Source organism: Oncorhynchus clarkii, unplaced genomic scaffold (assembly GCF_045791955.1).
Source record: "Oncorhynchus clarkii lewisi isolate Uvic-CL-2024 unplaced genomic scaffold, UVic_Ocla_1.0 unplaced_contig_5646_pilon_pilon, whole genome shotgun sequence".
Taxonomy (NCBI): domain Eukaryota; kingdom Metazoa; phylum Chordata; class Actinopteri; order Salmoniformes; family Salmonidae; genus Oncorhynchus; species Oncorhynchus clarkii.
This window is the reverse complement of record NW_027258006.1, coordinates 154,384-176,623: the sequence shown is the minus strand read 5'-3', so window position 1 is coordinate 176,623 and position 22,240 is coordinate 154,384. Positions and strand designations below refer to the sequence as shown.

Sequence of the window (22,240 nt, the reverse complement as noted above, 5' to 3'; positions counted from 1 at the left end):
GCAGAATAGGCGGTTGCACTTCTTTTTTGTGATTGGTTTTTCAGCCGTGCCCTTCTTTAAATCGACGGCGGAAGGATTATCGAGAAATTAAACGGTTAGTTTAATTTGTTTGCTTTGGTGTAAAGATGGAATTGCACATAGCACAATTGATCGTATAGCTTGTAGCCAACATTATTTGGTCAGATTACGTGATATGTGCAAGCGAAAAGCTGTTTTTACCCATTGAAATGTTTGTCGCTAACACGATATCACACAGCAGTCAGTGCCTGCTGACTCAAAATTTGCTTAGCTAGTTACGCCTAGTAACCCACCAGCTATCAGTAAACATTAATTCAACAACATTGTTGTTTTTCAGGGTCATGACAAGGGCTCGCCCAGCAAATCAACTATCTTATTCCCCGAATCTTTTGAAAACCACCTGTTGATTGTACAAGCCTGTGTTGTGTTTGTAGCAAACTTGTGTTGTAACTAGCAAGACAGAGGGCATGTATGGTTTACGGTAGCTATAGCTAGCTATCGATCTCTTTTTAAGTAATATGTGCGGTCTTTTCTTGTGCAGATTCAATGCAAGATGTCCACTGAAGTCGAGTTTTTGCGTGATCAAGGTTAATTGGATAATCTCTGAATACTAGCTACTAGTCTTGTTGTCATATCCATTCTTGCCATAGCCTACCTGTGATGCAACCAGGAGACTTTTGAAAGAGTCCAGCACAATGTCAACATTCTCTTGGTTGCATTGCAGCCATACCCATTTTCATAAGCTTTGCATATTATATTTATGTCATTGTTATTGTTTAGCATCTGATTTCATACTGCATTTATCATTGCAGTCCAAAGGCTGAACTCTGCCTTGAGTCACTATCAGGATAGGCACCGCTCTGAAGCCACATCAGCACCACAGGTACTGTAAGGTGTGAAAGGGTTTTGCTGTGATATAGCAACAGTCTGTTATTAATCCGTTGTAGTCGACACTGCTCAGTGCCAAAAAGATAAACCAATGTTCGTTAGCAATGGTCAAACATTAGCTGGTAGCCTATAATGTACTTTTTACTCCATACATTTTCCCTGACACCCAAAAGTACTCCTTACATTTTGAATGCTTAGTTGCACAGGAAAAGGGTCCAATTCTCACACATCAAGAGTACATCCCTGGTCATCCCTAATGCCTCTGACCTGGTGGACTCACTCAACACACATGCTTAGTTTGTAAATTATATGAAATTAAGTATTATTTTACAGGGTGACTCCCTTTTGCTTGAGTCATTTTTCTATTAAGGCATCTTTACTTTTACAATTTAGTACTTTTTCTACCACTGCTGCACACTGCCAAAAATATAAACCACAAAATATGGCCTAGATGATAAAATCCATTAGATTTTGAGTATGAGTAATACTAGGAGGAGTCAGGCCTGAGAGCTTTCTAAATGCTCTGTTTCTGCAGGGTGAAGAGGAGACTCACGCAGAGACCCCAGCCCCCTGGCTGTCTGACCAGAGGTAAGAGAGGAACAACCCGAGCCCCGCTGTCACCCAACAGTGACATGGCCCTCTTTAGCATCCGAAGCATATGTGTGTCCCCTAAATGGCACTCTATTCACAAAATAGTGCACTTCTTTTCATCAGTGCGCTGCCCATAGGGTTCTTGTCAGAAGTAGTGGAGTAGGGTGTCATACGGAACACAGCCCATGTTCCAGGCTCTTAAAGGTTAAAGGTCGTGTTTTGCTGAGGGTGGGCTACCTGTTTCAGCACCAGTCCGAAGTAAAGACCAAGGGTCAAAACCAACATTGACACGACAACAGTGAAGGAAGTTATGAATGTCCACTTTTTTCTTCTTCTCACTGCCCTCTTCTTCTAATGATGAGAACCAACAAAAAGATGTCAACGCTGATGACCGGCGCTTTACTGTTGCAACACTTGACTGTATATGTTGCGGCTACGTAAAGTCCAATTTCATTGGACATGGAAGACATCTCTCACCATCCCATCTGGAGACTTTCTACACCCATCTTGCAAAATATGTCGAACTCAGATCTACAGCAGATTCAAAGATGGAGAGTTAAAATATGATTAACCTCATGGCACCAACAACAAGTGATACCTGTTCCTAAGACGACAATTGCCGCCTGTTCCTAAGACGACAATTGCCGCCTGTTGCCGCCTGTTCCTAAGACGACAATTGCCGCCTGTTCCTAAGACGACAATTGCCGCCTGTTCCTAAGACGACAATTGCCGCCTGTTCCTAAGACGACAAGTGACGCCTGTTCCTAAGACGACAAGTGACGCCTGTTCCTAAGACGACAAGTGACGCCTGTTCCTAAGACGACAAGTGACGCCTGTTCCTAAGACGACAAGTGACGCCTGTTCCTAAGACGACAAGTGACGCCTGTTCCTAAGACGACAAGTGACGCCTGTTCCTAAGACGACAAGTGACGCCTGTTCCTAAGACGACAAGTGACGCCTGTTCCTAAGACGACAAGTGACGCCTGTTCCTAAGACGACAAGTGACGCCTGTTCCTAAGACGACAAGTGACGCCTGTTCCTAAGACGACAAGTGACGCCTGTTCCTAAGACGACAAGTGACGCCTGTTCCTAAGACGACAAGTGACGCCTGTTCCTAAGACGACAAGTGACGCCTGTTCCTAAGACGACAAGTGACGCCTGTTCCTAAGACGACAAGTGACGCCTGTTCCTAAGACGACAAGTGACGCCTGTTCCTAAGACGACAAGTGACGCCTGTTCCTAAGACGACAAGTGACGCCTGTTCCTAAGACGACAAGTGACGCCTGTTCCTAAGACGACAAGTGACGCCTGTTCCTAAGACGACAAGTGACGCCTGTTCCTAAGACGACAAGTGACGCCTGTTCCTAAGACGACAAGTGACGCCTGTTCCTAAGACGACAAGTGACGCCTGTTCCTAAGACGACAAGTGACGCCTGTTCCTAAGACGACAAGTGACGCCTGTTCCTAAGACGACAAGTGACGCCTGTTCCTAAGACGACAAGTGACGCCTGTTCCTAAGACGACAAGTGACGCCTGTTCCTAAGACGACAAGTGACGCCTGTTCCTAAGACGACAAGTGACGCCTGTTCCTAAGACGACAAGTGACGCCTGTTCCTAAGACGACAAGTGACGCCTGTTCCTAAGACGACAAGTGACGCCTGTTCCTAAGACGACAAGACAAGTGACGCCTGTTCCTAAGACGACAAGACAAGTGACGCCGGTTCCTAAGACGACAAGTGACGCCGGTTCCTAAGACGACAAGTGACGCCGGTTCCTAAGACGACAAGTGATAGACACTCACCTGTACTGACCAGGAGACCTTTGAATCTCTAATGTAACAGCGTAGATGTTTTCTCTTATCAATCTACATCTTTATCACAGTTAATAAGGGTGATGTTTAACTCTTGACTGGAAAAAAACCATAAAGTTTAGTTGGTCTAACTTTTTACATCAGCAGGGCTAATATCACTTGTCGTCTTAGCAACAGGTATCACTTGTCGTCTTAGCAACAGGTATTACTTGTCGTCATAGCAACAGGTATCACTTGTCGTGTTAGCGAAGTTTATGTTTTTGTTGCAATTTCCTCGGCCACGTGCCAATTCACAATTACAACAACTGTTTTTAGAAACGTTGTTTATTTGGTGGGTCACTAGACGACGTGGACTATTTGAGTCCGAATGTCTATATTTGGAAAATGATACAGGTCAGTAGTGTTAAATTAAATGTAAATAAATAGTTTACTTACAGTGACTGTGATTGTTGGTTTTCTTACCCACCTTAGTTGAATGCATTGACTAAGTTGCTCTGGATAAGTGTTTGACAAATTAGCAATAGGTCATTCCAGTTTTGTGGTTCTCTTCCAGTCTGATGAAGATCATTCCAGTCTGATATAGGTGATTTCCAGTATTGTGGTTGTGTTCCAGTCTGAAATAGGTGATTTCCAGTATTGTGCTTGTGTTCCAGTCTGATATAGGTGATTTCCAGTATTGTGGATGTGTTCTAGTCTGATATAGGTGATTTCCAGTATTGTGGTTGTGTTCCAGTCTGATATAGATGATTTCCAGTATTGTGCTTGTGTTCCAGTCTGATATAGGTGATTTCCAGTATTGTGCTTGTGTTCCAGTCTGATATAGGTGATTTCCAGTATTGTGCTTGTGTTCCAGTCTGATATAGGTGATTTCCAGTATTGTGTTTGTGTTCCAGTCTGATATAGGTGATTTCCAGTATTGTGCTTGTGTTCCAGTCTGATATAGGTGATTTCCAGTATTGTGCTTGTGTTCCAGTCTGATATAGGTGATTTCCAGTATTGTGCTTGTGTTCCAGTCTGACATAGATGATTTCCAGTATTGTGCTTGTGTTCTAGTCTGTTGAAGGTGATTCCAGTGTTGTGGTTTGTGGATGTGTTCCAGTATAATGGCTCCCCTCCTATCAGAGTATGACCGTCACATGGATGACATGACTGAACAACTGCAGAGCTACCAGGTGAACATTTGTCCAAATTATCCCTGTTCTGTTTGTTCATTCATCTTTTGGTGTCTGACTACAACAAAATGTAAGGATTGTGTTTTACATTGGAGATATTTTATGATTGACTACAATATATTTCCAAAGTGATGGACAGTTAATCTTTACCTCACACTTTGAACTCCAAGATGCAGATGACTGCCATCAGACTGAAGCTGGACACGGTGGTCAAGGAGAATGAACGGTACGGTTTAAACTTCAGTACTCTGACCACAGCCTGCCGGTCCCTTTTTACACCAATGAGGTAAGTTAATGCTGTGTGTGTGTTGCCGTCTCCCATCCAGGCTGCATGCCGAGCTGAGGGAGTCCGTAGAGAGGCAGCTGCAGACCCTCCCAGTCAGTACAGGGGTGGAGGGGGACACACTGGGAGACGAGGGGCTCATCAGCAACCTTCACCAACAGATACAGCTCTCTGTACAGGTTAGTCTAAACACCTCCACGTGTGTGTGACGATATGGCGTGTGTGTGACGATATGGCGTGTGTGTGTGTGACGATATGGCGTGTGTGTGTGTGACGATATGGCGTGTGTGTGTGACGATATGGCGCGCGCGTGTGTGGGGCGATATGGCGCGCGTGTGTGGGGCGATATGGCGCGTGTGTGGGGCGATATGGCGCGTGTGTGTGACGATATGGCGCGTGTGACGATATGGCGTGTGTGACGATATGGCGTGTGTGTGGGACGATATGGCGTGTGTGTGTGTGACGATATGGCGTGTGTGTGTGGGGCAATATGGCGCGTGTGTGTGGGACGATGTGGCGCGCGTGTGTGGGACGATGTGGCGCGCGTGTGTGGGGCGATATGGCGCGCGTGTGTGGGGCGATATGGTGTGTGTGTGTGTGTGTGTGTGTTACCTGCATTATAATACACCCTACTGTAAGGCTCTCTGGATGAGACCATATGCTGAGTGACTAAAATGTCGTGTGCGTATATTGAAGTGTGCGTATATTGAAGTGTGTGTATATTGAAGTGTGTGTATATTGAAGTGTGTGTATATTGAAGTGTGTGTATAATGAAGTGTGCGTATAATGAAGTGTGCGTATAATGAAGTGTGCGTATAATGAAGTGTGCGTATAATGAAGTGTGCGTATAATGAAGTGTGCGTATATTGAAGTGTGCGTATATTGAAGTGTGCGTATAATGAAGTGTGCGTATAATGAAGTGTGCGTATAATGAAGTGTGCGTATAATGAAGTGTGCGTATAATGAAGTGTGCGTATAATGAAGTGTGCGTATAATGAAGTGTGCGTATAATGAAGTGTGCGTATAATGAAGTGTGCGTATAATGAAGTGTGCATATATTGAAGTGTGCGTATAATGAAGTGTGCGTATAATGAAGTGTGTGTGTGTGTGTGTAGGAGCGAGACCAGGCCATGGAGCTGTGGCGGGCCTCAGCCCAGGAGCTGGACCGTTTACAGCAGCTCTACCAGATAACCACCTCTGACGGACAGCTCCATGTTGCCGAGCAACAGCGCCTCAAGGTAGATCCTTCTCCCAATTTGGCCCCCAGCCCCCAGAGGGCAGCGTTGTTATGGATTTCATCCCTCTCCCATTGAGATCAGTGAGTGGAGCTGATCGTTGCTGCTTCTAAACCTCTGTAATGCTAGAAGTTGGTACAAGCTTTGAGTTTTACTTTGTGTCCGTAGTTCAGATTAATTCAATGTCGTTGTCTAAGAGGAAGTGATGTGAGGGAAGTTGTCATTAACCCCACCCCTTTATTATTTTTCATCATAGGATCAACTGATCCAATTCCAGCAGCACATCCAGAAACTCCAAGTCACCAATCAGAAACTGGAATCTGTAAGTCACTAGCTCAAATATATATGTGTGAGTAACGTTATAATAGTGTTTCTGATATAGAATGTAGAAATATTGGGTCATTGGTAAATAATGAATCTGTTTTACACATGGCTACAACACACCAAACACTAACTAGACCAGTCAGTCAGTCAGTCAGTCAGCCAATCAGCCAGTCAGTCAGCCAGTCAGTCAGTTAGTCAGTCTGTTTTACACATGGCTACAACACACCAAACACAAACTAGACCAGTCAGTCAGTCAGTCAGTGAGTCAGTCAGTCAGCCAATCAGTCAGCCAGTCAGTCAGTTAGTCAGTCTGTTTTACACATGGCTACAACACACCAAACACTAACTAGACCAGTCAGTCAGTCAGTCAGTCAGTCTTAATGCTTGCAGACAGGAAGGAGCCTAATCCATTTGCTCTCCCAGCTTTGCCCCATGCTTGTTACACACACTATCATTCTGACTTCCTGACTCACTTGCCCGCTAACTGGCTTTTCTGGATCGACTGTTACGTCAGAGACTTGCCTGTAAACTAACATGACAGTACAGGTTTACCTCACACACATCGGCCTTCTGCTTCTGGAGAGTAATGTATCCATCTTCTACATTATTAATGAGGAGTGAGGCCAGGGCTTTCCTCTCTCTGTTTCTGTCTACCAGGTAGTGCTTCTGTGTTGTAGTGTGAGGAGTTGTGTGTGTGTGTGTGAGACATTTGGTGTTTGTGAGAAGTTCTGTGTGTGTGTGTGTGTGTGTGTGTACTGAAGCCATCATGCCTCACCGGCGCGCGTGTCTCTCGTGCCACACTCAGACCAACCAGCAGTTCCTGAAGACGCTGACAGAACAGAGCACAGAGATGGAGGAGCTACGCAACCAGCTCAGGTACACACTACTACAGTTTCAAAATGGCCGCCAATTGTCCCCAGGACAGATTACTGCATATCCAAAATGGCCTTCTACATTTAGATCCAAAATGGCTCTCAGGAATGTAGCTCTTCAGGCAGTGCTACTGCAGAGAGCAGGGTTAATTTGTTTCTCTCTTTCCACTCCTACTGCAGATCCAAAATGGCCTCCTACATTTAGATCCAAAATGGCTCTCAGGAATGTAGCTCTTCAGGCAGTGCTACTGCAGAGAGCAGGGTTCATTTGTTTCTCTCTTTCCACTCCAACTGCAGATCCAAAATGGCCTCCTACATTTAGATCCAAAATGGCTCTCAGGAATGTAGCTCTTCAGGCAGTGCTACTGCAGAGAGCAGGGTTCATTTGTTTCTCTCTTTCCACTCCAACTGCAGATCGGCCAAAGCAGATCTGAGGATGGCCACAGCCAAGGTGGAGGAGATGACCAAGCTGATGCAGAACGTCCAGGACCAGATACAGAGACGGGTAGGAAGCAATAGGGCTTCTAGTTCTCTGCCGTAGTTTACCATAGCAGAATTGAACCTCAGTCCCTTTATCGTGTGTGTAGGAGGACGATGCAGCAGAGGCTCATGGTAGAGAGGAGGCCTCAGATCGAAGACTCCACCATCTCCAGTCAGCCCTCAGTCAGCTAGAGGCCAGGTGAAACACACCTGTAATCCTCACTCCAGTTCCTCTTCTGGACTCTTCCACAGGAGGCTGAGTGCATCTCTCTTCAATTCCTTCTGCTAAACTCTTTCTGTCCCCATCTGTCTCCTGCAGGTTGAAGGCAGCCAGTCAGGAGGCTGAGGGTGTACGCAGGGAGCAGGTGGTGTGGGAGAGGCAGGTGGGGAACACTGGTTTTTGGTATCCCTATTTTAACGTAGTATCTACAAGGTCATGTTGCTAAATAGCGCGGTGTATAACGAGGTGTACCCGTCAGGTGGGGGAGCTGCAGGTGCGCTGTGCCTCTCTGGAGGAGGAGCGCTACGAGGCCTTCTCCAAGGTCAGAGACTCCATACAGCTGGCTGAGGAGGCCTCTCTACAGAAGGACCAGGTACATACAGTCTTCTACTGCTACGGTCTGCTTCCCTGGACACAATCTAGCCTCTCTGTCTCACCAGGTCAGACAACCCCCTCTCTACCCCTTCCTTCACACCCTTCACTCCTGTCTGTCCGGTCAGGGACTGTCTGTCATTTAGCATAACTCTGGTGATGGTATGTATCTCTGTCTGGTCAGGGACTGTCTGTCATTCAGCATAACGCTGGTGATGATGATGGGTATGTATCTCTGTCTTGTCAGGGACTATCTGTCATTTAGCATAACTCTGGTTGTGATGGTGGTATGTATCTCCCTATCAGGCCCTGTTGAGAGAGAAACAGAAATCTGAGGAGCTGGACAGGATGAATGAAGCCGTCAGACAACTGATCCAGGATGCTGCCATACGCACCAGGAAAGAGGTATCTCTCAACTCCTTTTTCAAAATGCTAACCCTAGTCCTCCCCAACTGTACCCTAACCCTAGTCCCGGCATCCTGAACCACCCTCTCTAACCCTAGTTCCGGCATCCTGAACCACCCTCTCTAACCCTAGTCCCGGCATCCTGAACCACCCTCTCTAACCCTAGTCCCGGCATCCTGAACCACCCTCTCTAACCCTAGTCCCGGCGTTTTACCATAGTGTTTCATTATCTCCAATACATCACCAGTACACTACTACCTCAACCTGTTAGGCTGCTGCCTCCTGACCACGTTCTCTCTCGATGCTGTGTTCTCAGTAGAGGAACGGAGCTGCTTCCTCCTGACCACGTTCTCTCTTGATGCTGTGTTCTCAGTAGAGGAACGGAGCTACCTTCTGACCACGTTCTCTCTTGATGCTGTGTTCTCCGTAGAGGAACGGAGCTGCTTCTTCCTGACCACGTTCTCTCTTGATGCTGTGTTCTCAGTAGAGGAACGGAGCTACCTTCTGACCACGTTCTCTCTTGATGCTGTGTTCTCAGTAGAGGAACGGAGCTGCTGCCTCCTGACCACGTTCTCTCTTGATGCTGTGTTCTCAGTAGAGGAACGGAGCTGCTTCTTCCTGACCACGTTCTCTCTTGATGCTGTGTTCTCAGTAGAGGAACGGAGCTGCTGCCTCCTGACCACGTTCTCTCTTGATGCTGTGTTCTCAGTAGAGGAACAGAGCTGCTTCCTCCTGACCACGTTCTCTCTTGATGCTGTGTTCTCAGTAGAGGAACAGAGCTGCTTCCTCCTGACCACGTTCTCTCTCGATGCTGTGTTCTCAGTAGAGGAACGGAGCTCCTTCCTCCTGACCACGTTCTCTCTTGATGCTGTGTTCTCAGTAGAGGAACGGGGAAGACTAAGGACACTGCTGACCTGTAAAACGACTAATCTAAATCGAAACTGGCCCTAACTTTAACCATAACCAAACCCTAACCTAATTTGAACCAATTCTGAAATGATCTGTTTGCAGCTCAGCAGTGTCCGTATAGTTTTTCCTTGAGGAACTCCCTGACCTGACTTCTCTGCCTGGCTGTTTACCAGGGAGGGACTGTGATTACCATTCTATTAATGGCTCTGATTTGTGGATCTAACGCCCCAAGCCTGTTAATGTTAGCCTTCACCAGGCTGTCAGACACGGGTCTAAATGTAGACGTGCCTGGACACTGAAATAGCACACACTCACAAGCTGCGGTGTGCATTTCACTGTGGTGAAACCAGGGGTGCAGCTCTCTGCATTTCCCTCTGAAAAGCCTGACTTACAGAATATAATTGTTTTGTCAAGTTTATTTATTTGTATTTTACCAGGTAAGTTGACTGAGGACACGTTCTCATTTACAACAACGACCTGGGGAATAGTTACAGGGGAGAGGAGGGGGATGAATGAGCCAATCGTAAACTGGGGATTATTAGGTGTCCATGATGGTTTGAGGGCCAGGTTAGGATTTTAGCCATTACACCGGGGTTAACACCCCTACTCTTACGATAAGTGCCATGGGATCTTTAATGACCTCGGAGAGTCAGGACACCCGTTTTAACGTCCCATCCGAAAGACACTACACAAAGACACTACACAGGGTAGTGTCCCCAATCACTGCCCTGGGGCATTGGGATATTTTTTAGACCAGAGGAAAGAGTGCCTCCTACTGGCCCTCCAACACCACTTCCAGCAGCATCTGGTCTCCCATCCAGGGACTGACCAGGATCAACGCTGCCTAGCTTCAGAAGCAAGCCAGCAGTTGTATGCAGGATGGCATGCTGCTGGCTAAAGTGACAGAGCAGGTAGAATATGTGGGATGTATACTATCTGTTGTTACTTCAGGTGTTCTTGACTAGTTCTGGATTGTGTTTCTTTCAGGTAGAGAACGTACGTAAACAGTGCAACTCACAGATCCATCGGATGGCTGAGGAGTTGTCGGCTCTACAACTGGAGTGTGCAGATAAAGAGTCTCAGATGGAGAGGTCCATGAGAGAGATGAGGGCAGTGGAGGAGGAACTGGAGAAGGTGAGGGGGGGGGGGGGGGGGTTGTGGAGGAGGAACTGGAGAAGGTGGGGGGGGGGGGGTTGTGGAGGAGGAACTGGAGAAGGTGGGGGGGGGGGGGGGTTGTGGAGGAGGAACTGGAGTAGGTGGGGGGGGGTTGTGGAGGAGGAACTGGAGAAGGTGAGGGGGGGGTTGTGGAGGAGGAACTGGAGTAAGTGAGGGGGGGTTGTGGAGGAGGAACTGGAGTAAGTGAGGGGGGGTTGTGGAGGAGGAACTGGAGAAGGTGAGGGGGGGTTGTGGAGGAGGAACTGGAGAAGGTGAGGGGTGGGTTGTGGAGAAGGTGATGGAGTGGAGGAGGAACTGGAGAAGGTGATGGAGTGGAGGAGGAACTGGAGAAGGTGGGCGGGGTTGTGGAGGAGGAACTGGAGAAGGTGAGGGGGGTTGTGGAGGAGGACCTGAAGAAGGTGATGGAGTGGAGGAGGAACTGGAGAAGGTGAGGGGGTTGTGGAGGAGGACCTTTAGAAGGTGGAGGAGGAACTGGAGAAGGTGGAGGAGGAACTGGAGAAGGTGAGGGGGGGTTGTGGAGGAGGACCTGGAGAAGGTGAGGGGGGTTGTGGAGGAGGACCTGGAGAAGGTGGAGGAGGAACTGGAGAAGGTGAGGGGAGTTGTGGAGGAGGACCTGGAGAAGGTGGGGGGATGGAGAAGGTGAGGGGGGGTTGTGGAGGAGGACCTGGAGAAGGTGGGGGGGGGGAGGACCTGGAGAAGGTGTGGGGGGGGGGAGAAGGTGATGTGATTGGGGAAGAAGTCATACTATTGTTCTACCAAACTGTACATTCCTACAGGTGGTGGAGGAACTTCATGGGGAATGGAGGTTATGAAGCGTTCTAATGCATTATAACCTGTTCCTATGTCATCTGTACTCCAGGTGTATAAGGAGGGTAGAGGAGAGCCAGAGTACAGGAAGATGGAGGTCCTCCACCAGAGGTCTCTGAATGCTGAGAGACTGAAGGATGACATGAACATCACCCTGCAGAGCACACACAACAAGATGAAGAAACTGGAGATGGAGTGAGACATATATTTCTGTGTGCTTAGTCTGAACTGCTGATCTGAGATCTGTGTTCAGCTGTTAAGTGTGCTTTTTTTTAAAGTCTGCCTGTCATCTGTCTGGACCCAAGTGTATACAGTACTTTGTAATCTAAATGCCCCCTCTGTCTCTTCCTCCCTTCTCTCCCTCCTCCCTCCCCTTTCCCCCCACAGCTACAGTGAGGAGTTGTCCCGGTGCCAGGAGGAGGTGCGGCGACTGCAGGGGTCTCTGTCTGCAGCCAGGGAGGACTGCAGCGGGGTCAGCGAGGAGCGGCTCCAGCTGCAGCAGGAGAACATGCAGCTCCGCAGGGAGATGGAGGAGCTACGCAAGGCTAGCATGATGACCCAGAGGAGAGCTAAGCAGCAGGTGAGACTACCTGGTTAAGCACCTTTAAGACCAGACTGGATGCAGTATGAACGGGAGGGATCAGGGTAGAGGAAGGACAGGGATATAAACCAACTATGCAAGGCTTTGCTGCTCGCACAGAGACGGGCATAACAACACGTAAGACCAGTCTGTAGAAACAGAGATGAGGAGGGAGGCAGGTAGAGGAAGGTGGGAGATGAGGAGGGAGACAGGTAGAGGAAGGTGGGAGATGAGGAGGGAGACAGGTAGAGGAAGGTGGGAGATGAGGAGGGAGACAGGTCTAGCAGGTAGAGGAAGGTGGGAGATGAGGAGGGAGACAGGTCTAGCAGGTAGAGGAAGGTGGGAGATGAGGAGGGAGACAGGTCTAGCAGGTAGAGGAAGGTGGGAGATGAGGAGGGAGACGGGTCTATCAGGTAGAGGAAGGTGGGAGATGAGGAGGGAGACGGGTCTAGCAGGTAGAGGAAGGTGAAAACAAGATGAGGATTAAACAGGTGGGCAGGTCAAGTTGGAGACACTCACAAACGCACCCTCACTTCCCCCCTCACACCCACCCTCACTTCCCCCTCCTCTCCCCAGGTTTCCCAGATGGAGCAGGAGTATTCCCTAAAGGAGCAGGGTCTGGATGCCCGGGTCAGGGAGCTGGAGGAAAGCAGTAGGAGCTCCAGTGCTGACCTGACCCGCCTCCTCTCTGCCCAGCAGAAGACCAGCCAGCGCTGGAAGGAGGAGGCCAAGACCCTCACCCTGACCTTCCACACCAAACTCACCAGCCTCAAGTTAGTTCAATGTACTGGGTACACCTGTGTGTATATGACCAATAAACTGTGATCTGACCTTCTTACTGACACTCCACCATAATAGCCCAGTGTCCATACAGGCAAGTCTACAAACTCACCAATTTGGTTTGAGGACGCCCACATTTTCCATTCTGCTTTGAACTTCTGAGAAGCTGTTCTGGCTCTTTCTCACTTTGCAGATCACAGTAAAAACAACGTTTCAAGCCTCCTACACACACTGTAGAAGGGAGAGATTGGCAGGCTACGGACCAAATGGCCCACTGTTTGACACAGTTGCTAGTTGATGAGTGGATGTTTTGATATGAGTATGTGTTTGATGATTGGTCGATGACCACTATGACACGGTCTGTTGGTTTCAGGGGTGAGCTGAGTCGACAGAAGCAACGTTGTCAGGAACTGGAGATCCAGCTGGTGACTGACCACGAGACCATAGTAGAGGTGACTCTAACACACGCATACATACATGCATACATACATACATGCATACATACATACATACACATACACACACACACGCATACATACATACACACACGCATACATACATACACACACGCATACATACATACACACGCATGCATACATACATACATACATACATACATACATACACACACACACACACACACACACGCACATACATACATACACACACATACATACATACATACATACATACATACATACATACATGCATACATACATACATACATACATACACACACACACACACACGCGCATACATACATACATACACACACGCATACATACATACATACACGCATACCGTTTTATAGAAGATTACAAAAAAAAGGAACACAGACAATTGTTCAACTTACGTGAATTCAACACACTACTCCACACCTTGAAACCAATAGCAACCCGCAACATAATTCATATAATGAGGAAATGTGATGTCAGTGTATTGTTGCTTGGTCCAGTAGGGGAAGTGTCTCTAATGTTGTGGTTGAAATGTGTCCTATTGTTGTCTAGTACGAGAGGCAGATGGCAGAGTATCAGGAGAAGAACAGTCGTCTCCAGAGGCGTTTGACTCAGGCAGAACAGAAGGCAACTACAGCCTCACAACAGGTACTAGGGGTCTTACACTGGGGCCAGGGAGAGGCGCACACTGATGATGTCAGCTCAGTTGTCTGATATCACCACAGGGTCATATTTATTGGGCACGCTGTAGTAAAACAGTTCAAAAACGTTGTGCAACAGAAACTCAAAGGGAGTTAGTTATTGGACACGTGTAGGTAGTCCCTCCCTGTTTTAGTCAGTGTTACTTAGTTTGCTGTCTCATGAATAGGACCCTGGATCTTATTGAGATGAGATGCAGTACTGGAACGCTGCACAGCAACGGCGTGTCTCCTGTCCCATATAATCTTCATGGACACACGTCTTTGAAGAAGCCCCGACACTGAGAGGACTTTGTTGGCTTTGACTGTTTCTAACACACTCATTTTTCTGTCTTTTCTCTTTCAGCTGAGTATAATGACGTCACAGAGGAGGAAAACATCGTCCATGGCAGACCTGGAGTCTCTATAGCGGTGTGCAGGGATGGAACCTAAGGATTTTGGGCACTTGTCCGCTGTGCCATATAATAATACAAAAATATAACATTTCACTAGCTGTTGGGCTAATTGGCTACATTTTCTACTAGCCAGTCTGAGGTGTACTAGCATCGGGCTAGCTTAATTTCCATCCCTGACTGTGTGCATTGCCAACCATTTCTACAGAAATGCCAATGTCTGTTATGGATTTATGCCATTCACTGTGATGTCTGTTATTAAAATATATTTAAATTATCTTTCTGGTGTGTTGTCGTTGTTAGGAAATATTTTTGTGGTCATTATTTCTGTGGTCAAACTTTTTGTGGTCATTGTGTTGGGAAATATAAAAAACATTTTCTTAGGTGTTGTCAGTGTAAAATTTGCCTTCTGTGATCATTGTTGGGAAGTATTTAAATCCACCTTTCTGTGGTGGGATAAATGAACTAAATGAATTGACTGGTGCATATGCTCATGTTTAATGTGTGTGTGGTTGAGCGACTGTCTCCAGGATGCTCTGTCAGGTTTTCCTGGGATAGTGTGTTTCAATTGTGCAGAATCCAAACGATAATCAGGAATGTCTGCAGGTTCAACTGCAACCCATCTTTGAGGTCTAGAGTTTTACCATGAAGAAAAAAAATGATGCATGACAGTCCGCGTTCTGTTGGGAATCTAGCTATACAAACTATCGTAGGGTGCAGGTATTTTTGCCTAGTTTTAAAATCCCTGTAATTTTGGGACATGAATGGTGAGTTGTACTGCAAAGCGCGCATGTGCAGCTGTTGCTCTCCGCGCGGTGTCCAGGAGGTGCTGGTTGCTAAGAAACAATAAACTCCCGATTAGTTTCCACTTCTGACAAGAGAACCGGCGATAACAAGTGTAGCTAATGTTCTGTAGTTTCTCTACTAATGTCTATGTTGAAGTGCCATTGATAGCTATGTAAGTAATACACCTTGACTTGCTCAGAAATATGTTATAAATTGCTAGCGCGACATTGTTTCTGTTAACCAAACTGATGGTTTGTGATATCACTGTATATAACCGTCTCAGCGTTAGCGGATGTTGTTGGCTATGTTTGTTTTGAATTTTTTGATTTAACGTTATATTGCAATGTTTGTCTCTTGTTGCCAGGTAAGTTGCTAAACAACTGAAATGTCTGTTATGTGCAAGATGACTTGCATGCTACTATAGTTTGCTTTGACACGAGTTGATAGACCGAAACGAAAGGGAGAGCTTATCGTCCCCCACCTCCCTCTCCTTGTGCTCTCTCCTTCTTCACCCCCACACACAGTATCCACTCAGACCCAGAGAGGCAGACTATCTGAGCCACCATGTCTTCGTTCTCCCAGAAGGGGTCCCCTCGCTGCCAGGCTGGCCCAGGGAGAGAGGAGGTGGCGGGGGCCCGGCAGCAGAGGATGACCCTCCCATTCACCATGTCCCCGGGCCACATAGACCCAGAGGCACTGAGAGCCAGGCTGATCTCAGTAGCCCCGAGCCAGGCACAACGCAACCCTGATGCCCTGGTCTTCACACACACCACCAAGGCCCAGGAACGCAGGAGGGCAGGGCAGAGACCCGTACCGCTGGAGATACTGGTGGGTGGGGTGGGGTGGGGGGGGGGTGGGGTGGGGGGGGTGAATATGGGGACCCAGCCACTTGTAAACACTGTTTGCTCACAGTAATGTTTTCTAAATATCAGCCTTTGTTCTCATAACCATCCCAGACATCAACTGCCCCATAAGCACATAAACACCTCTATTTACACATCTTCTCTCATTCAGCCGGTCCTGAAGAAGTACCAGGACCACAAGCAGCCAGAGTTCATCCACAGGCAGAACAGGGAGAGGCTGCTCCAGTCGGGCTGGAAGCCTCCGTCGCCCTCCCTTGCTGGGGTAGAGTGGATGGACAAGGCCCCTGACAGACAGAGCTCCACCCTTCACCTCCCTGAGCTGCCTGACCACGTCAAGGAGAAACAGGTGGAAGACTGAGAAGGGCTCTGCTGGACGTACAGACGTCATGCAGATTTGACATGGTTTAATTTGAAATCAAGATTGTCTTAACCATGATTTCACTAGTGATGTACAGCCATGTTCTGAAATAAATTATTGATTGTAGACGGTGGGAGGCAGATACTGAGCTGTGCTCTGTTCGTCAGTAGCCTTCCCTATAGCCCCCTCGCTCTCTGATGACTCTGAAGCTCTCTGAAGCTGAGAGGTGTCACAGTGGACTGATATGGGTCAGACAACTGTTAAACTCATAGCCTTTCTTGTTCTGTTTTAACCAGTACTTCCATCAACCTCATTTGAGCCACAGAAGAAACCAGTCCACAATCAGTATATGTCTCTTTTGTTGTCAAGAGACGTAGTACAAAGTCCCCTTTCAGCTGTTCATGACGCTTTTCAAAGTCAAATAAATACAAATATAAAACTGACTGTCACTGCTTCCTCCCTCCAGGCTCAGATGACCCAGAGTACCCTGTGTTCCCCCTCTCCCCCCAAACGCCCTCGCTCCTCCAAGTCCGCAAAGCCCTCCCCCACCGGAGCCTTCCTCCACTCCCCCTTCCCTCTCCCAGCCAGTCACCCCATCATCTTCAGCTCTGCAGAGGATGTGATTCGTGCCAAAATACGCTCCCCGCCGGACATCGTCAGAATCATCCGGAACAACCCTCACCTGGGCTTCCTGTACATGACCTCTGCCGCACCCAAGAGCTCCATCAAATATGATGCTTATAACCTCAAGTAAGAGAGGGAGAAACACACACCCTAACCTATATCAGATATCATGTTTATAACATCAAGTAAGAGAGGGAGAAGCACACACCTTATCCTATATCAGATATGATGTTTATAACATCAAGAGAGGGAGAAACACACACACCCTAACCTATATCAGATATGATGTTTATAACCTCAAGTAAGAGAGGGAGAAACACACACCCTAACCTATATCAGATATGATGTTTATAACATCAAGAGAGGGAGAAACACACACCCTAACCTATAACAGATATGATGTTTATAACATCAAGAGAGGGAGAAACACACACACCCTAACCTATATCAGATATGATGTTTATAACATCAAGAGAGGGAGAAACACACACCCTAACCTATATCAGATATGTTTATAACATCAAGTAAGAGAGGGAGAAACACACACCCTAACCTATATCAGATATGATGTTTATAACCTCAAGTAAGAGAGGGAGAAACACACACCCTAACCTATAACAGATATGATGTTTATAACATCAAGAGAGGGAGAAACACACACACCCTAACCTATATCAGATATGATGTTTATAACCTCAAGTAAGAGAGGGAGAAACACACACCCTAACCTATATCAGATATGATGTTTATAACATCAAGAGAGGGAGAAACACACACCCTAACCTATATCAGATATGATGTTTATAACCTCAAGTAAGAGAGGGAGAAACACACACCCTAACCTATAACAGATATGATGTTTATAACATCAAGAGAGGGAGAAACACACACACCCTAACCTATATCAGATATGATGTTTATAACATCAAGAGAGGGAGAAACACACACACCCTAACCTACATCAGATATGTTTATAGCCTCAAGCAAGAGAGGGAGAAACACACACACCCTAACCTATATCAGATATGATGTTTATAACATCAAGAGAGGGAGAAACACACACACCCTAACCTATAACAGATATGATGTTTATAACATCAAGTAAGAGAGGGAGAAACCCACACCCTAACCTATATCAGATATGATGTTTATAACATCAAGAGAGGGAGAAACACACACACCCTAACCTATATCAGATATGATGTTTATAACATCAAGAGAGGGAGAAACACACACCCTAACCTATATCAGATATGATGTTTATAACATCAAGAGAGGGAGAAACACACACCCTAACCTATATCAGATATGATGTTTATAACATCAAGAGAGGGAGAAACACACACCCTAACCTATATCAGATATGATGTTTATAACATCAAGAGAGGGAGAAACCCATACCCTAACCTATATCAGATATGATGTTTATAACATCAAGAGAGGGAGAAACACACACCCTAACCTATATCAGATATGATGTTTATAACATCAAGAGAGGGAGAAACACACACCCTAACCTATATCAGATATGATGTTTATAACATCAAGAGAGGGAGAAACACACACCCTAACCTATATCAGATATGATGTTTATAACATCAAGAGAGGGAGAAACACACACCCTAACCTATATCAGATATGATGTTTATAACATCAAGAGAGGGAGAAACCCACACCCTAACCTATAACAGATATGATGTTTATAACCTCAAGTAAGAGAGGGAGAAACACACACCCTAACCTATATCAGATATGATGTTTATAACATCAAGAGAGGGAGAAACACACACCCTAACCTATATCAGATATGATGTTTATAACATCAAGAGAGGGAGAAACACACACCCTAACCTATATCAGATATGTTTATAACATCAAGAGAGGGAGAAACACACACACCCTAACCTATAACAGATATGATGTTTATAACCTCAAGTAAGAGAGGGAGAAACACACACCCTAACCTATATCAGATATGATGTTTATAACATCAAGAGAGGGAGAAACACACACACCCTAACCTATATCAGATATGATGTTTATAACATCAAGAGAGGGAGAAACACACACCCTAACCTATATCAGATATGATGTTTATAACATCAAGAGAGGGAGAAACACACACACCCTAACCTATATCAGATATGATGTTTATAACATCAAGAGAGGGAGAAACACACACCCTAACCTATATCAGATATGATGTTTATAACATCAAGAGAGGGAGAAACCCATACCCTAACCTATATCAGATATGATGTTTATAACATCAAGAGAGGGAGAAACACACACACCCTAACCTATATCAGATATGATGTTTATAACATCAAGAGAGGGAGAAACACACACCCTAACCTATATCAGATATGATGTTTATAACATCAAGAGAGGGAGAAACACACACACCCTAACCTATATCAGATATGATGTTTATAACATCAAGAGAGGGAGAAACACACACCCTAACCTACATCAGATATGATGTTTATAACATCAAGAGAGGGAGAAACACACACCCTAACCTATATCAGATATGATGCTTATATATTCAAGTAAGAGCAACGTCAAGAAGAGAGAGATGCTACTTCTCAATTATCTCTAATTCCATTTATCCTTGTTCACTTCCCTTCACTAATTTTAATGGAAAGGACTGCCTGGTATAAGAAACATGGTGGAAACTGCCTCTAACCCATACAGCACCAATTCATTGCTTTTAGATTGTGGGAAGTAGTGAGCGAGTGTTCACTTCAGAACAAAGGAGGTATTATTGGGACTCACAAAGAGAGACGACACAGACACTCACACACACTCATGCAAAAATTTGAACTCCCAAGTTCTCTATCAAATATAAAAACCTACAACCTTATTCTCACTACCCATCCCAAACTCTCACCTTTGACCCCCCCCCCCCCCCCCCCCCAGGATTGTGACGTATGAGAACATCAACAAGCAGGACTACTCTACCATCAGCCAGCAGGGTGTGACCTGCATCTCTGACGCGGAGATGGACTTCCTGCCGTTAGAGCGCTGGGAACATGAGTACCGGTGCCACCGTCGCCTCCTGGCCATCCCGGCCTTCGCCCTCTTCAGGAGGTGGAAGGCCTTCAGAGTGTGGCGGACCAACGTCCGCTCCAAGAAGATCAACACGTGCAAGAAGTCCCTGCAGGAGCGCCTGTTCATCGTCAATGAGGTGGTGGTATTGTTGGGTCCAGTAGTGTTTCCTGGTCAGGATAATGGAGTGGTGGTATTGTTGGGTCCAGTAGTGTTTCCTGGTCAGGACAAGACCTCTACATTTGTGTTTTTATACAAAATGGTCTGTACCATTGACCTGCAGTATGTGTTTATAGTCTAAATGGTCTGTACCATTGACCTGCAGTATGTGTTTATAGTCTAAATGGTCTGTACCATTGACCTGCAGTATGTGTTTATAGTCTAAATGGTCTGTACCATTGACCTGCAGTAGGTGTTTATAGTCTAAATGGTCTGTACCATTGACCTGCAGTATGTGTTTATAGTCTAAATGGTCTGTACCATTGACCTGCAGTATGTGTTTATAGTCTAAATGGTCTGTACCATTGACCAGCAGTATGTGTTTATAGTCTAAATGGTCTGTACCATTGACCTGCAGTATGTGTTTGGGCTGGTTCAAGTTGTCTGAATGTTACTTTATTATTATTGAAACAATCCTGTCTTCCCTATGAGATGTTCATATAATGGAACCCAACTAGGTAGTTATTTTAAGATAACAGGAAGGAGCAGTAACAGCTGTGTATAATGGAACCCAACTAGGTAGTTATTTTAAGATAATAGGAAGGAGCAGTAACAGCTGTGTATAATGGAACCCAACTAGGTAGTTATTTTAAGATAACAGGAAGGAGCAGTAACAGCTGTGTATAATGGAACCCAACTAGGTAGTTATTTTAAGATAACAGGAAGCAGCAGTAACAGCTGTGTATAATGGAACCCAACTAGGTAGTTATTTTAAGATAACAGGAAGCAGCAGTAACAGCTGTGTGTAATGGAACCCAACTAGGTAGTTATTTTAAGATAACAGGAAGGAGCAGTAACAACTGTGTATACTGGAACCCAACTAGGTAGTTATTTTAAGATAACAGGAAGGAGCAGTAACAGATGTGTATAATGGAACCCAACTAGGTAGTTATTTTAAGATAATAGGAAGGAGCAGTAACAGCTGTGTATAATGGAACCCAACTAGGTAGTTATTCTAAGATAATAGGAAGGAGCAGTAACAGCTGTGTGTGTATAATGGAACCCAACTAGGTAGTTTTTTTAAGATAATAGGAAGGAGCAGTAACAGCTGTGTATAATGAAACCCAACTAGGTAGTTATTTTAAGATAATAGGAAGGAGCAGTAACAGTTGTGTATAATGGAACCCAACTAGGTAGTTATTTTAAGATAATAGGAAGGAGCAGTAACTGCTGTGTATAATGGAACCCAACTAGGTAGTTATTTTAAGATAATAGGAAGGAGCAGTAACAGCTGTGTGTAATGGAACCCAACTAGGTAGTTATTTTAAGATAACAGGAAGCAGCAGTAACATCTGTGTATAATGGAACCCAACTAGGTAGTTATTTTAAGATAACAGGAAGCAGCAGTAACATCTGAGTATAATGGAACCCAACTAGGTAGTTATTTTAAGATAACAGGAAGCAGCAGTAACAGCTGTGTGTAATGGAACCCAACTAGGTAGTTATTTTAAGATAACAGGAAGCAGCAGTAACAGCTGTGTATAATGGAACCCAACTAGGTAGTTATTTTAAGATAACAGGAAGCAGCAGTAACAGCTGTGTGTGTGTGTAATGGAACCCAACTAGGTAGTTATTTTAAGATAATAGGAAGGGGCAGTAACAGCTGTGTATAATGGAACCCAACTAGGTAGTTATTTTAAGATAATAGGAAGGAGCAGTAACAGCTGTGTGTAATGGAACCCAACTAGGTAGTTATTTTAAGATAATAGGAAGGAGCAGTAAAAGCTGTGTGTAATGGAACCCAACTAGGTAGTTATTTTAAGATAACAGGAAGGAGCAGTAACAGCTGTGTGTAATGGAACCCAACTAGGTAGTTATTTTAAGATAACAGGAAGGAGCAGTAACAGCTGTGTGTAATGGAACCCAACTAGA

The 22,240-nt window shown here is 45.7% G+C and overlaps 2 protein-coding genes across 2 annotated transcripts in view; both read left to right on the top strand.

Moving 5' to 3' along the window:
• The first annotated feature begins 38 nt into the window (after positions 1–38).
• On the top strand, positions 39–14,743 carry LOC139394475 (sodium channel and clathrin linker 1-like). The gene is made up of 22 exons (XM_071142544.1): positions 39–94; positions 560–605; positions 831–901; positions 1,442–1,494; positions 4,407–4,479; positions 4,650–4,705; positions 4,806–4,941; positions 5,878–6,000; positions 6,254–6,319; positions 7,127–7,197; positions 7,608–7,698; positions 7,781–7,872; positions 7,993–8,056; positions 8,153–8,266; positions 8,572–8,670; positions 10,567–10,713; positions 11,615–11,757; positions 11,950–12,142; positions 12,719–12,915; positions 13,296–13,374; positions 13,930–14,025; positions 14,422–14,743. The coding sequence occupies exons 2-22, from the start codon at positions 572–574 to the stop codon at positions 14,482–14,484; spliced, it is 2,061 nt and encodes a 686-aa protein (XP_070998645.1). The 5' UTR covers positions 39–94; positions 560–571; the 3' UTR covers positions 14,485–14,743.
• Positions 14,744–15,369: 626 nt separating this feature from the next.
• Positions 15,370–22,240, top strand: part of LOC139394477 (dynein axonemal heavy chain 6-like) — a 157,658-nt gene continuing 150,787 nt past the window's right edge. Inside the window, exons 1-5 of the mRNA XM_071142548.1 lie at positions 15,370–15,425; positions 15,778–16,081; positions 16,268–16,462; positions 16,941–17,224; positions 20,021–20,288. Of these exons, the coding sequence (XP_070998649.1) occupies positions 15,818–16,081; positions 16,268–16,462; positions 16,941–17,224; positions 20,021–20,288 (1,011 nt within the window). The 5' untranslated portion in view covers positions 15,370–15,425; positions 15,778–15,817. The remainder of the gene's footprint in view (positions 15,426–15,777; positions 16,082–16,267; positions 16,463–16,940; positions 17,225–20,020; positions 20,289–22,240) is intronic.